The sequence below is a fragment of the Hemitrygon akajei genome, chromosome 6, assembly GCF_048418815.1.
Source record: "Hemitrygon akajei chromosome 6, sHemAka1.3, whole genome shotgun sequence".
NCBI lineage: Eukaryota > Metazoa > Chordata > Chondrichthyes > Myliobatiformes > Dasyatidae > Hemitrygon > Hemitrygon akajei.
The window spans coordinates 178,001,258-178,017,862 of NC_133129.1; the positions used below are offsets into that span (position 1 = coordinate 178,001,258).

Consider the following 16,605-nt stretch of genomic DNA (forward strand, 5'->3'; position numbering starts at 1 on the left):
GATAGGTGAAGTCAGGTGGGTACAGAAAGTAAAAAGCTAGAGAGAAAGGAACCATATAGGAGGACAGTGGACCACAGGAGAAAGGGAAGGAGAGGGGACCCAGAGGGAAGTAATAAACAGGTGACAAGAGGGAAAAGGCCGAGTGGGGAATAAAAGAATAAGGGGAGGGATTTTTTTAAACTGGAGGGAGAAATCGATATTCATACAATCAGGTTGAAGGCCACACAGAAGCCATCGTGGCACAAGAGGACCGTGGACCGACATGTCAGAACAGGAATGGAAAGCGTAATTTAAATGATTGGTCACTGACGGACGAAGCAGAGCTGCTCGACAAAGCAATCCCCCATTTACCAATGTACAGGAGGCCGCATCAGGACCACCAGACACAATAGACAACCCCAGCAGATTCACAGGTGAAGTGCTGCCTCACCTGAAAGGACTACATGGGGCTCTGAATGGGGGTGAAGGAGGAGGTGAATGGGCAGGTGTAGCACTTTGGATGTTTGCAGGGATAAGTGCCAGAAAGGAGATTAGTGAGAAGGAACGAATGAACAAAGGATTCACTGAGGGAGCAATCCCTGCAAAAAATGGATCGGGGGTGCGGAAATATGTTTGGTGGCAGGATCACTTTGGGGATGGCAGAAGTTGTGGAGAATAATGTGTTGGATGCAGAGGCTCATTTGGTGGTAGATACATGAAAGAGGAACTGCTCACTGTTAAGGCAGCAGCAAGATGGGGTGAGTGCAGATGCTCAGGAAATGGAGGAGATGCGAGTGAGAGCAGGATCAATGATAGAGAAAAGGAAACTCCATTCTTTTAAGGAGGAGGATATCTCTGACATCCTGGAAAGCTGCATCCCTGGGGACAGATACAGTGGAAATGAAGGAACTGAGAAAAGAGAATAGCATTTATTTATTTTAAACACAGGAGACAGGAAGAGGTATAGTCAAGATAACTGAGGGAATTGGTACGTTTATAAAAGATAACACTCAACAATTTATCTCCAGAGATGGAGACAGACAGAGATTGAGAAAAGGAAGGGAGGTGACAAATGGACCAAGTGAATTTATGGGGAGGGTGGAAGTTGGAGGCAAAGTTGATGAAATTGAGGAGCCCAGCACAGGTGCAAGAAGCAACACCATTACATTAATATAGTGGAGGAAGAATTAGGGAGCACTAACAGGGAAGGCTTGGAACATGGACGTTTAAACGTAGCCAACAAAAAGGCAGGCATAGCTAGGGCCTTTGGTTACCCCTCAAGTCTGGAGAAACAGGGAGGAAATGAAGGAAAAATTGTTGAGGGCAAGGACCAGTTCTGCCAGACAGAGGAGGGTGGTGGTGGAGTGGATCTAGTTGGTTCTTTTATGGAAGAAGCGGAGAGCTTTAAAGCCTTCTTGAAATGGGGGATAGAAGTATATGGGGACTCGATATCCATGGTTAAAATGAGGTGGCAGGGCCAGGGAATTGAAAGTTAGTGAGGAGATCGTAAGTCTGAGAAATGTCATGGATGCAGGAGGGAAGGGACTGAACCAAGGGAGAAGGGATTGAATGGAGTCAAGGTATGAGAACATGAGTTCAGTGGGACAGGAGCAGCGACAATGTGCCTACCCTATTTTATATAACGTACTTCACCAAAGTCAAATAAACCAAAAATTAAAGCTTCATCCATTCATAGACATCAGTCCAATGTGTTTATCCAAGCAGTACTAGTCATAAGATATTTCTTTTGTTTTGCAAATTATAATGCACTTTAATTCTGAATTATGATTAAGATGATATTTAGTCACACAACAAGCTTTGCCAATGTCAGAAAAGGAATGCAGTCTGTTAACCAATTTAACGCTTGTAATTTTTGATTAAAAGCCTGTTGAGATTGCAATTCACTGTTCACAGATCCAAAATTATAACTATAAAAGGGCTCTGAAGGCACACTCTGTTTTTATTAAGTGATATCTGAATAGCCGGATGGTTTTGAAATTTGGAAGAAGTTAACATTTTAATATAATCAGCATATAAGAAGCATTCAGGTTTATGGATGGTTCCCAACAAATATGTCTTTGCTTGAGACTCAAATTGAAAAATACACATAAAGTTCACTCTTCTGGATTTCTACAGCACATTCCTTAATTTATGCTTTGGATGTGATCCAGTCAACTCTAGTTTATAGATGATTAAAAAAATGGCCTTGTACTTGACAGGAAGGAGAAAAGCTTTCAACTTCAAGAGGATATAGATTGTCTATCATTTGGGCAGAAGAGCTGCAAATGGAGCTTAATCCAGAGGAGTGCAATTAACTCATTTGGGAAGGTACAAAAAGGCAAGAGAAAATACAATTACTCAGAGGACACAGACGTGCAAAGGAACAAAGGAGCCTTTGAGTGTTTGTTCATAGACCAATAAAAGTAACAGGTGGAGTAGGTGGCTATAAGACATATGGGATGCCTTAGTTATAAGAGAAAATAAGGTTATGCTAGAATTACAAACAGTACATGTTAGACCAGGACTTGAATGTTATGTATTTGCCACATGTCAGATGAGTCTTCACCAGAGAGGGTGCAGAGTGGTTTATGAGGATCTTGGCAGGTTTGGAAACTTTTAGGCTAAAGGGGACTAAATCAAAGTGTATGAGGCCTGGCTGTAGGAAACAAGAAGGATCCTTTTCTTCTAGAAGGTAAAGTCTAAAATTAGAGGGTTTCCCCAAAATGTGAACAGTAGCAGGCCTGGAAGGGGTTTGAGGAAGAAATATCTTATACTAGAGTAGTCCTGGACACAAACTCAATTCCTAAAAGAAGAACAAGATAGGAAGCTTCATAATTAACGAGTGTTTGGATGTCTATATTACTGAGGTCCAGGATCTCTCTCCCTCTCTCAACTGACACCGACATTAACAGGCAAACAGCATCCTTCCAGTACTTCTAGTCCTTTATTTTCTTTCCATGATGAATGTTACTCTTCCCTAAATGTGTCAATGCCATTGTCTCCATTGTAATTCCATATGACAGCACATTCCACATTCATATCAATATTGAGTTCTTCAGCTTCACTCAATACATCACAACCAGATATTACACATCCTCTTCTTGGGATCAGTCTAACTAAATTAACATTGTTTTCCATAATCAATTTTCAGTACTTTTTAAATACAATTTCAATAATAAGAGTATTTTACCAATCATCAGACACCCAGTCCTTTAATGACATATTCTAAACATATTCAAATTAAAAATAAACTCAATTTTCATGTCATCTTCACAGTTGAATAATAAATTATTTACAGTCTATAAACATTTCAGACTTATTAAAGTCACTTAATCAAAAGGAATATGGTGAAATTGTACAAAAGCTGTTGAGATTTTGAATTGTTTAAATACTCCAAAAAAATATAATTACTTAAAAGATAATCACAAAGTTATCAACATGATAATTAACTAACTTACTAATTTCCTTTGAAGAAAATCTTTCTTCCATACCCCATGCAGCAATTGTGCAATCAGTCACAACATGGTCTTTAAGCAGCTTAGTGAGCTACTCAACAAATAACTAAACACTAACTTCATTCAGTTTAAGGCAGTGCTCTCATCTCAGGGCAATTAAGAATAAATGCCAGATCTGTTGGTGATATCACATCTCAAGAATGAATTTTTTTTTAGAAGTTGGACTTCACTGGTAAATAAATTGCACTGGCAGTGTTGAATCAATGCCTTGGCAGGAAAGAAACAAACGTTTCCAAATGAAATTTCATCTTCTACTAATTCTATGTACTCACAAAAATCAAAACTCCAATTTAATGCAGCCTTTTACATACTGATCTTCCAAATAACAGTTCAGTTTTAAGGTTTGAAATTATAAATTGAATAATTCTCAGAAAGCAACGAAATAAACTATATAAAATTGCTCCTTATTTTAGCAGGTCATATATTTATTGGAATATGATGAACAGGGTGGGTGATGTGGCAGTTAAACAATTCGGAAGACTGGATTAACAATACAGGGAAGAGACCACAGTTCAAATCCCAAGACATCAACTATAAAATTTAAATTCTGACAATTAGTAACTTATGGAAAAAAATGCTTTTAGTGATAACTAGATTGTTGCAAAACAGTCATATGGGAAAGGAAATGGGACACCTGATATGCTCTCTGTGCAATTTTTTAAGATCCTCTGAAATTGCTCACCATGTTACAATACATAGTTCAAGTACAGTACAATAAACATTGACCTTGTCATTTACATCCAGATATTTTTTTAAATCCTCTGCATATCCTAATTACATTTCATCTTGTGCAACTAAATTCATGTCAGATTTGCAGATCAAAGTTAATGTAAGCTATATAGATATTTACAATTTACAGTTTTGTAGCAATACACAAAATACTTGAGGAACTCAGCAGAACAGCATCCAAAGAGGAAAATGAACAGTTAATGGTTTGGGCTGAGATCCTTCATCAGGACTGGAAGGAAAGAGGGCAAAAAGCAGAATAAAAGAATGGAGGGGATGGTGAGAAATACAGCAGCACGAGCAGGTGGGTGACAGCTGAATCCAGATGAGAGGGGGAAGAGACAAAGTGCTAAAAAAAAAGATGCAACTTGATAGAAGAGGACAATGAACTTGGAATAAAGTGAAGGAGTGAAGTGATGGGAAAATCATGAAAGCAGGGAAGGGGAAAGAGAAGCAGTAAGAGGAGTTACAGGCCAGAGTGGAGTGTTTAATGGAAGTTGGAAATATCGATTTTGATGTCATCAGGTTGGAGATTACCAAAACAGAATATTACCACAACAGTTCCTTTAATCTGCAGCTCAGCAGTAAACAAGGCCATAGACAGACACATCAATATGGAATTGGGAAGTGGAATTAAAATTGCTGGCCACTGGGAGATCCAAGATATTACAGCAGATGGAACAAAGGTACTTGGTGAAGCAATTCCCTAATCTGCATCATCAGGTCTCGCAATGTAGAAGAGGCCTCACTAGGTGCATCAGATGCAATAAACGACATTCATGGATTCACACATGAAGTGCTGCCTCATCTGGAACAAAGGCTTAGGGTTCTGATGAAGGAGAAAGTGTCAAGGATGGTGTAACACCTACACACTTGTAGGGATAAGTACTTGGAGTGGGATCGGTGTGGAGGGAGAAATGGACAAGGGAGTTGCCAACAACCCAATCCCTGCAGAAATCAGAGAGGGGAGGGGAAGATGTTCCAGATGGTAGGATCCTGTTGGAGATGGTGGAAGACGCAGAGAATGATTTGTTGGATACAGAGGCCAGTAGAATGGAAGGTGAAGACAATGGGGACCCTACCCCTGATCTGTTGGTAGTGATGAAGCAAGGGGGTGACATGCACAAAACAGGAGATGCATGTGAGGGAACACCCTATTATCTGCCTAAAAAAAAATCTTGGAAAGCAAAGTCTCATCATACAAACAGATACAGCAGAAATTGAGGAACTAACAAAAGTAACATCCTTGCAAGTGAAAGGGTGGCAAGAAGTGTAGCCGAGGTAACAGCTGGAGTCAGTGGATTTGTAAAAATTGTCAGTAAATAATTTGTCTCTGGAGATGGAGACAGAGAGATCAAGCAGTGTCAGAGATGGACCAAGTGAATTTGAGGGTGGGATGGAAGTTGGTGGTAAATCTGATTAAACTGACAAACCCTGCATGGGTGCAGGAAACAGCACCAATGCAGTCATCAATGTAGCGGAATAACAGTTGTGGAGCATTACCAGTGCAACATTTTATACATGACTTGCATCTAATGATTTGCATATCTTGCTTGATCTAGTAGGCAGTACTTATAGATATGGGGGAGATGAAGTGAAAGAACCCCATTTTTTAAATGATCCTGTACCAACCCGATCAGTCATCATAGTAAATGTTTGAACATTTACCAAGAATTGCAGCTGAAATTCTAAACATTTAAGTTTAGCCCAATAATACAAAAACCTTAGATAAATCTTATGTTTCAGAATTCAGACAAATAATGTTTATTACAAATCTGCTTTAAGATAAACAGTATTTGGTATTGTTTGAATAAATTATAAAAGCAAGATTTCAAACTAGTGTGGGTCATAGATAAATAAGAATTTATAAATAAAGAAGCTCTTTGCTGTAGAGTGCAATTGGCATGCTTTGCTATGTTCACAATCAGGACTTAAGAGAACGTATTGGGGCTTAAGTAAATTTCTTTTTCTGTCACATCTTTGAAACCCCAGTGGAATATCAGATCTGAATTGCAAGATTCAGTAAAACAGATCAGCTTTCCAAAGTTCAGTATTTCCAGAGAGATCTTTCTTTTTATTGAGAAACTAAAGGCAGTCAAGGCTCAGTGTACACATGACCAAGAAGGTTTAAGAAAAGAAGGCATGTCACAAAGTATAAACATGAGAAAAACCTCCATCTTAAAATTAAGAAATTCAACAATTCCAAACTTCTAGCAAGTACGAGCATACTGCTTCTCAATAACAAAATAGTGATGTGGAGAAAACAAAGAAGAATTGTGAAAGAATTTGTGGAAAGCTTAACGAAACTACTGCATATTGTTGTATTGTGATAATCTCTCAGTATTATTACAGAGATATTTTAGAGTTGAAAAGGGGAAGTAGCTTTCATGCTAAAACTTGTTCAGGAATGCAAAAAAAGCTTTTGTAAGTATTTTCCCTGATCCAAGTGTATTCAAGCTAGTAGTAAAAGACCTGGCTTTCATAGGTAACTAAGACATTTTGAGGAAAAGCTGAGCTTTCCTGGAAACAGCTCCACAGCAGATACATAACATCAGGGTAGGTAGAAATGATCAAACAGCAAACTAATAGATATTTAAACAATGCAAAGCCACATCTCATTCATCATGGATTACAGCTCAGATCACACCATTATAAAGCTTCTTTGATAATGGGCAGAATTTAATTCAAATACTGAGGAGTAACAACTATATGACAACCAAAAAGATTTAAACAACAAAATCCAAATTTATCCTATTGGCATGAAAAAAGGATAAGGTAATAATCAACATAACAGAAATGGATAAACAATGTGAATACCAGTTCACTCCAGTTGACCTTGCACATTAAAAAATAAACAAAATTAAATGAAACTTTGAACCATAATTTAGTGAAACTGCAGATGCTGAAAATCCAAGCAACTCTCAAAATGCTGGAGGAACTCAATAAACCAGGCAGCATCTATGGAAAACAGTAGTCGACATTTCTGGCCAAGACCAAAAGGTGTAGCCATGAGCACTCACATGGGTCCTGTCTATGCCTGCCCTTTTTGTCGGCTATGTGAAACAGCCTATGTTCCAAGCCTGCTCTGGTATCACTCCCCAACTTTTCCTACGCGACACTGACAACTGCATTGGTGCTGCTTCCTGGACCCATGCCGAGCTCATCAACTTCTTCAGCTTTGCCTCCAACTTCCACCCTGTCCTCAAATTTACCTGGTCCATTTCCAACACCTCCCTCCCCTTTCTCAATCTCTCTGTCTCCATCTCTGGAGACAGCTTATCTAGTGATGTCTATTATAAACTCAACTGACCCTCACAGCTACCTGGACTATGTCTTCCCAGCGTATTATGTGTAAAAATGCCATCCCCTTCTTTCAATTCCTCCATCTCTCTGGATCTGCTCTCAGGATGAAGCTTTTCATTCCAGAACTAATGAAAATTAGTTCCAAGCCTCCCTCAAATAAAGGGGCTTTCCTACCTCTACCATCAACGCTGCCCTTAACTGCATCTGTTCCATTTTCAGGACGCCTGCCCTCACCCCATCCTCCTTCCACCTCTCCAGGGATAGAGTTCCTCTTATCCTCACCTACCACCCCACCAGCCTCCGTGTCCAGCTCATAATTCCGTAACTTCTGCCATTTCCAGCAGGATCCCACCACCAAGCACACCATCTGCTTTCCACAGGGATTGCACCCAGTGTAACTCTCATGTTCATTCATCCCTCCCCACTAATCACCCTCCTGGCACTTATCCTTGCAAGCAGAACAAGTGCTATACCTGCCCTACACCCCCTCCCCTCACTACCATTCAGGGTCCCAAACAGTCCTTCCAGGTGAGGTGACACTTCACCTGTGAGTCTGATGGGTTACCTACTGTATCCAGTGCTCCCGGTGTGGCATCCTGTATATCAGTGAGACCCAACGCAGATTGGGAGACTGCTTCTGCCAGAAAAAACTGGACCTCCCAATGGCAACCCATTTTAATTCCACTCCCATTCTCATTCCAACATGTCAATCCATGAGCTCCTCTACTGTCGCAATGAGGCCACACTCAGGTTGGAGGAGCAACACCTTATATCCCATCCGGATAGTCTCCAACCTAATGGCATCAGCATCAATTTCTTGAACTTCTGGTAATGCCCCCCATCCTCTTCACCATTCCCCATTCCCATTTTCCTCTCTCACCTTATCTCCTTATATGCCTACACCTCCCTCTGGTGTTCCTCCCTCTTCTTTCTTCCATGGCCTTCTACCTCTTCAATCAGATTCCCCCTTTTCCATCCCTGTATTTCTTTCACCAATCAAATTCCCACTCTTTACTTTTACCCTTCCTCCTTCCCAGTTTCACCTGTCACCTCGTGGTTCTTCCTCCCCACCCCACTTTTTTTTTTACTCTGACTTCTTCAGTCCTGATGAAAGGTCTCAGCCCAAAACATTGACTGTACACTTTTCCATAGATGCCACCTGGCCTGCTGAGTTTTTCAGCATTGTGTGTGTTACTTATTTTTGACCTCCTTATTTTACACTTTTCCTCCCTAACTCACTGCCTTTGTCCATAACGGAGTTTGATTATAAGATTCTTCACAATCACAGATTCAAAGTAAGGAAACTGGAAATTTCACTTTACAACACAGGTACACCTCAAAGATGTGTGCTTTGTCTACTGCTCAACTCTTTCTACACCAGGGGTTCCCAATCTGTTTTACTCCATGGGCCAATACCATTAAGCAAAGGGTCCATGAACCTCAGATTAGGAACCCCTGGTCTACACTCATGACTGTGCGGCTAGTCACAGCTCAAACACCATCTAGAAATCTGCTGATGACACAACTGTTGTTAGTAGGATCTCAGATGGCAACAAGAAAGTGTACAGGAGCAAAGTAGATGAACTAGTTGAATAGTGTCACAACAACCTTGCACTCAACTTCACCAAGACCAAGGAATTGATCGTGAACTTCAGGAAAGGGAAGTCAGGAGAACATACAACAATCATCACTGAGGGGTCAGCAGTGCAAAGGGCAAGCAGTTTCAAGCTCCTGGATCTCAACATTTCAAAGGATCTATCCTGGGCTCAACATATTGATGCAACCACAAAGAAGGCACACTAACAGCTATACTTCATTAGTTTGAGGATATCTGGCATGTCACCAAAGATTCTAACAAATTTCTACAGATGTACGGGAGAATATTCATACTGGTTACACTGCCATCTGGAATGCAGGCCCCAATGTGGAGGATTGCAAAAGTATTGTAGATTGTAGTTGTGTTGTAGATTCAGCAAGCTCCATCACTGACACAAGCCCCCTCATCATAAAAGTCATTTTCAAGAGGCAGTGCCTCTATAAAGCACCATGCATCATTAAAGACCTTCACTATCTAAAATATGAACATTAACACACTACCTTTTTTGCACTATTATTACAACTTAGTGCAAAAAAAGGAATAGTGTGCTAATAGTTATTGCAACTTACAGTATTGTATGTCTTGCATGGTACTGTACAAATTTTACAAATGTCAGTGATAATAAGCCTAATTTTGATTGTGGACAGCGATGATCTTGAAAGACAGCTTTATAGAATCTAAATTGAACGCAATTACTAACTATCTCGACAACTGAATTATAGAATCTTCCAATGAAGAATTAATGTTCTGTGAACAGAACTTCAACTTTAAATATTCCAATCAACAAATAAATGTGGGACTTGGATCATCAGGTTGTGTATTTGTTTCACTCCAGAAAATAAATATCAAACTTAAGGTGACACTGTCAGAGATTTCAAATGAGATTACAGCACAGTACAGGCCTTTGGGCCCACAATGTTGCACTGGCCCTTTAACCTACTCTACTATCAACTATTCCCTCCCATAGGCCTCCCTTTTTCTTGCATCCAAAATGCCCCCAAAGTATCTGCTTCCACCCCCCAGCAGCACACTCCACACTCCCAAATCACTCACTGTGCAAAAATCCTACCTTTGACATCGTCCCATAGTCTCCTCCGATCATTTTAAAATTATAGGTTTCCCCCGCCATTCAAAGGTAGAGCGCTCCTATGAAACAGTTCATAAGCCAGAATGTCGTAAAGTGAAGTAGCAATTACCATTTATTTATACGGGAAAAATTTGTGAGCGTTCGCAGACCCAAAAAATAACCTACCAGATCATGCCAAATAACACATAAAACCTAAAATAATAGTAATATATAGTAAAAGCAGGAATAATCTGATAAATACAGAGCCTATATAAAGTAGGAATACTTTTCTGCAATCATTGCAGCACTGTCCACCGCAGCACAAATCTGACGCAGGCACTCTCGGCAAAAACACTTGACACAGGAGCTCTCGGCAGCACTCGCGACAAAAACACTCGGTGCAAGTGCTCTCGGCAGAAGCACTCTCTCCAATAACCTTTAAGCTATGAAGCTGCCAAATCAAACCAAATAACACGTAAAAATACACAGCCTATACAAAGTAGAAATAATGTATGTACAGTGTAGTTTCACTTACTGAAATCGGGAAGACAGCGAGCACACTGATGATGGTGTATTAGGCTAAGTCATCAGAGGTTGGAGTGGTGGGACACTGGGATGTCACCTCATCGTCGCCTGTTTCCATCAGGGCAGGCAGGTCACCTTCTTCTATGTCTGCCTGCCTCAATGTCAAAGGTCGAGGCTCATCATCTGATGTGGAAGACTTGAAAAACGACAGCATGCTTGACTGCTTAGCCTCGCGCATTTTTCTATCATACAGTTCTTTGTAAGCACTCAAACCATCTTGCAAATATATCCTAAACCTACGTACCCTTTCAAAATAAAAGTCATAATTTTCTGCAATCATTGCAGCGTTGTCAATCGCAGTGAAAATCTCACGCAATTGCTTCACGTTCAGTTCCTGGACGACTTCACTTTCAGGTCATTCGTTACTGTGTTCGGTTTCAATTCAGAATCAGTTTATTGTCATTTAGAAACCACAAATGCAACGCAGTTAAAAAATGAGACAACGTTCCTCTAGAATGATATCACAAAAGCATATGACAAAACAGACTACACTAGAAAATCCACATAACATTTGGCAATCCCCAGTCCAGAGTCCGGAGAGGCTGCTGCGTATTAATATTGTTATCCTTCCCTCTTCATCAGCTCGTCATCTGTCAGTTTTTGGTCATGGGATGCCAAAACCACTTCAACATCATCTTCGTCAACTTCCACAAACCCAGCCTCCTTAGCCAAACTCACTATATCCTTACTTCGTTCACCACGATCGAAACGCTTAATTATGTCTAGTTTTGCGCTAAGTGTAACACCTTTATGTGCTCTTTTAGGCTTTTCGGATACCTTAGAACTCATCTTGCTAACGGATGCACAAAATAAATCGACATAAAGCACAGATGATCACAGGCACGTGTTTAAGCAATGCCGGCTAGAATGCAGTTCCAGGGGAGGAGCTTGGCTGCTTGGCGCGCGCTGCCTTTTTTCGTAACAGTGAGAACACCTTCTGTTAGCGAAAACAGGTAACTAATGTAGGTCTTTCATAACAGTGAGGTGTCATAAAATGAACGTTCAAAAAACAGGGGACACCTGTACGTTCCCTCTCCCCTTATAGTAGATGCAATGGATGCGATATTATTTCAGCACCAATAAAGCCCACAAGTTATACCTCAAGATGTCGGGAGGTAGGTAGGTAGATTCTTCTCTAAAGTCCACTGTTGACTTGGAAACATATCATCACCAGGTTTACATCTTTGAAATCCCTACCCAACAATGATCTGGACATATCTGATATAGTTCACTGCCTGTTCAAGAACAATTAGGGAGGTACAGTAACTGTTGGTTTTGAGTGTGAGTGGCACCCAAACTTTGAAAAGTGATTTAAAAAACTTTTCTTTTCAGATGAGTTATGGAAATTTTCCATGGCAAACTTCTAGCCATTGGCTGGTAATACTAAAGACATTGCTGTTTGTGGGATTTTGCTACGTATTGCCTTCATTACGGTAACTACATAGAAATAACAAAGATATGAAGTACTTTGGATCACCTTGGCATTGTGAAAAGATGCAAAACAGTGGTGGCACAAGTTAATGCTGGTGCCTCAATTCAAGATGTGAGTGCTGCCTTTGTGGAGTTCTGCCTGCTGTGCTGAATGCTCTAGTTTCCTCTCATATCACAAAAGTGTGCCAGGTGGCTTGTCTGAAGTATCCTTTAATGTAAGAAGGGGCAAAAAAAAATCAAAAGGGTATTCGTGAACATGTGAGTGCAGTTCCAAATCAGCCAACTGCCCTTCATCTGTACTGCAACGTGCAAGTAAAATAAAGACTTCGATATAAATTTGTAATAATCAACAATTTTGCCTAAAGGTATCAAAAACATTAAGCAATCTTTATGTCTTTGCATTAAAATGTAATTGTAAGGAGCACAATGAAAACAATTAAAACCATACAACTTGGGAAACAATTAATTAGCACCGTAACAAACACGAGAAAATCCCACATGAATTTTACGCGGGTAACCTGTCAATTTAACGCAAATTAACATCAAACAAACGGTTTGCCTTAGGAACAAAGACGTACACTGTTATAATACTCGTTTGGATTGAGTTGCTGTCGACTTAAGAGTTCTCGTCAAGTGTTTCAAACTTTTACAAGTCCCGGCAACAGAACTCGTGTGATTCGTGTAGACCACGCCTACTTTTGCAAACTCTTAAAATGTTTTTCACTCTTATTAACAATAAAAAGTCAAACGCCAATCCCTGAATTGACATCAACGAGCTTTCTCAAACAGTTTGCAATCACGATGGAATTGTTTATATATTTTTAAAAGGAATGGACAAAAATAAGGAACGATGGAAACAAAAATTCACTAAAGGCCCTGATCTGAATCCTGTTCAAGAACAGCTTTTTATCTTTCCCCGACCCCTGTGGACATGTTATCAATTGCGATCAGGAGGGAAATAATCATTTAATAATACCTGGAACTTGGAGAAAATGAAACTGAAAATAAGTAACTTTGAGATAAATTACTGGAAAAGGCAGTGGCCCAACCGCCTCGGACTCCCCTGTCACTTGGAAAGTGTAGCAGGCCTCGAAGCCCCCTACTCGATTTTTCCTATCGCCGTTAGATAGTGCGGAAGGTTGGCAGGCGGGGGGGAAGGAACACGTTCAAGCCCAGCCAGTCCTTCCAAACACACACACACACACACACAGAGGCGCCTCTCAGCCCGTCCCCACTTTCCTCACCTGGATTTGACGCCGCTCCCCGACCGGTCGTACGGCCACGCTTGCCCGCCTGTGACCAGCGGGTCAGTGAAGTTGGGCGCCGTGTAGTTCCTGTCCATGTTCCGAGTGTGCGCGGCGCTGGCGGGCGGGCGGGCGGGAGGCCCGGCCCTCACATGCCTCGCGCGGCCGTCGGGAGCCGCAGTCGTGGCGCGGGCGCGGGGCCTGCGCTGGCTCCGGACGAGAGCGTGAGTGAGTGAGTGAGTGTGGGGGGGCGGATATCCTCGCTATCCAAACGGGCCTCACTTTCTGATTTCTTTCTCTCTTCCCCCCCCCCACCCACACCCCCCCCTCCAACGCTGGTTCTTCCCAGGATGCACCTCCTCCTGCTCCAGACTTGGGCAGGAGGGAGCGGAGCGGGCGTAAGGGAAGCCAAACGTGCGAGCGTCAGGAATTGGGGAGGGACAAGCCTTGTGGCAGACTGCTGCCTGATTGTCCAGGCCCACCGTGCCGAAGCATCTTTATAACGTTCCACCGCTCAAACTGTACTCTCCCCGGCTCTCCTGACTCTCCACCTGCCTGGACCCCACCGTGCAGGATTTGGTTGTTAATGTTATATGTTGTCCGGTCTCATATTGCAGGATTTGGCAATAGTATTTGTTTCCAAAGACTATTAATTCTCGGATGTTGTATGGTCTCATATTATAGGGTTTGGTAATAAAGCTTGCTAATGCTTTGTAATGCAGGGTTGGTAATAATTTATTTACAATGCTTGCTGATGCTTGAGTATCTAATCTCATAACACAGGGTCTGGTAATAGTTTGCTTTCTAAGCTTGCTAACACTTTGATGTTGTCTGGTTAGTAATTTGGATTATTGCTGTCACGTGTTTTAAGGTATAGTGAAAAACTATTTTGCATGGCATCGCATTTAATCACATCAGTACATTGAGGTAATACAAGGAAGAAGCAGTAACTGGAAATGTTACATTTAGATAGAGTGGATGTAGTGAGTAAGTTTTGGACCAGAAGACACATCCTCCGAATAGAGAAACATTCATTTAGAACAGAACTTAGAAGGAATTTCTTTAGCCAGAGAGTGGTGAATCTGTGGAATTAATTGCCAAGTCACTGAGTATATTTAAAGTGGAAGTTAATAGGTTCTTGATTAGTCAGGGCATCAAATGTTATGAGGAGAAGACAATAGAATGGGGTTGTTTGGGTATAATAAATGAACCATGATGTAATGTAGTCTTGTTGGGCCAAATGGCCTAATTATGCTCTAATACCTTATGGTTTTATTTACAGAGTAAGTACTGCAGGCAGACAATAAAGAGCAAGGCTATGACGAAGTAGATTGTGAGGTCAAAAGTCCATCTTATCAAAGGGACTATTCAGTAGTGTTATAACAATGGGATGGAAGCTGTTCTTGGGCCTGGTGATATGTGCTTTCAGACTTTTTTTTATCTCTTCCACCCCCCCCCCCCACCCTATTTCTTACTAGTTCTACAATATCAGAGTTTTGCTTCTCTCCTGGTACCACAATAGTTTGCTGGTACTAGTCTTCAGTACCTAATTACTCAAGAACATTAATGTAAAACGACACACACAAAATGCTGGAGGAATGGAGCAGGTTAGGCAGCATCTATGGAAATAAATAAACAGTGGATATTTTGGGCTGAGATCCTTCATCAGGACTAAGGACTTTGCTCTGGATATGCTAATATTGCAACATTGAATGTTACACTGATGATATGTTTGTATGTTAAAAATCTAAGGCAAAGCATATAAATGAACAAAATACACTCAATGACTATGTTATTCATATATGGAACCCAGTGTGGTCTTCTGCTGCTGTAGCTCGTTCACTTCAAGCTTCAACATGTTTGGCATTCAGAGATGCTTTTCTGCACACCACAATTGTAATGTGGTTATCTGAGTTATTGTTGCCTTTCTGTCAGCTTGAACCAATCTGACCAATCTCATTATCACAGTGTTTTCACCCACATAACTGTCACTCACAGGTTTTTTTTGTTTTTCTGTTAACTCTAGAGACTCTTGTGTGTGAAAATCCCAGGAGACCAGCAGTTCCTGAGATACTCAAACCACCCCATCTGGCACTAACAATTATTCCACAGTCAAAGCCACTTAGGTTGCTTTAATTCTCATTGGTGATGTTTGGTTTGAAGAACAACTGAACCTCTTGACCATATCTGCATGCTTTTATGCATTGAATTGCTGCCACATGATTGGTTGATTATATATCTACATTAACAAGCAGGTGTACCTAATAAAGTGGCCACTGAGTGTATCTTCACTTCACAGATTATAGATCATTCAAATTGCTTAACAGTTTGCAACTTGCACAGTAACAAAACACATTTTAATGCTTATATAGTCAAGGAGAAATTCAGGACAAAACAGGCCCTTTGGTCTACTGAATCAGTGTGAATCATGAATCACCCATTTACCCATAGAAAGTATCTCTAAACAACTCCATGGCTCCCTTGTTGGATAAGGGAGCCTTTACAGATTATTTGCCAATCTCATTACCTTAAGTGCAACAAGATAACACACAACTCAAGCACAAGTATAGTATTATCTGAACTGAGCTGGACAGTTAATGATGTTTGTCTGCAACTATGAATCTGATAACCCTAGATGAATCATTTTTACCTAATCTCTACTGACTGAAATGCAACATTTAGACAGAGACTTAACGTAAAGATTTTTACTCCTCATGTATGTGAAGGATGTAAGAAATAAAGCCAATTCAATTCAATTCTCCATTCAATATCTTTTGGTGATAAACCAGAGAAGGTGCTTTCTATGGTATGTTTTTAATAAACAAAAAGTGATGACACGGTTAGTTCTTTAAGCACTTGTAATTAGTGACTTGTCTCATCTGTTTTGTAATCAGTTTAATCTGTCTATCATATCACAGACTGATTTATTCTCAATAGATATTTTATTACATATCACTGTTAATATATAATCAAAAGATAGAAGAAAATTGATGAAAATAATCAAAAGGATGTGCTTTAATAACCCTTTAAAGGCTGAAAGGGAAGGAGCAAAACAAAGATAAAGATCAAGATTAGGTGTATTTGTCACATGTACATTGAAATATGGTTTCATGGTTTACATCAAATAGGTGCTGGGGGCAGCCCGCAAGTGCCACAATG

General features: G+C 40.6%; 1 protein-coding gene across 1 annotated transcript in view; it reads right to left on the minus strand.

Annotated features, from left to right (window-relative positions):
- The window catches only part of qser1 (glutamine and serine rich 1), a 155,084-nt gene extending 141,302 nt beyond the window's left edge, over positions 1–13,782 (minus strand). The window contains 1 exon segment of the mRNA XM_073049828.1: positions 13,447–13,782. Coding sequence (XP_072905929.1) covers positions 13,447–13,544 — 98 coding nt within the window. The 5' untranslated portion in view covers positions 13,545–13,782.
- Between the last annotated feature and the right edge of the window lie 2,823 nt (positions 13,783–16,605).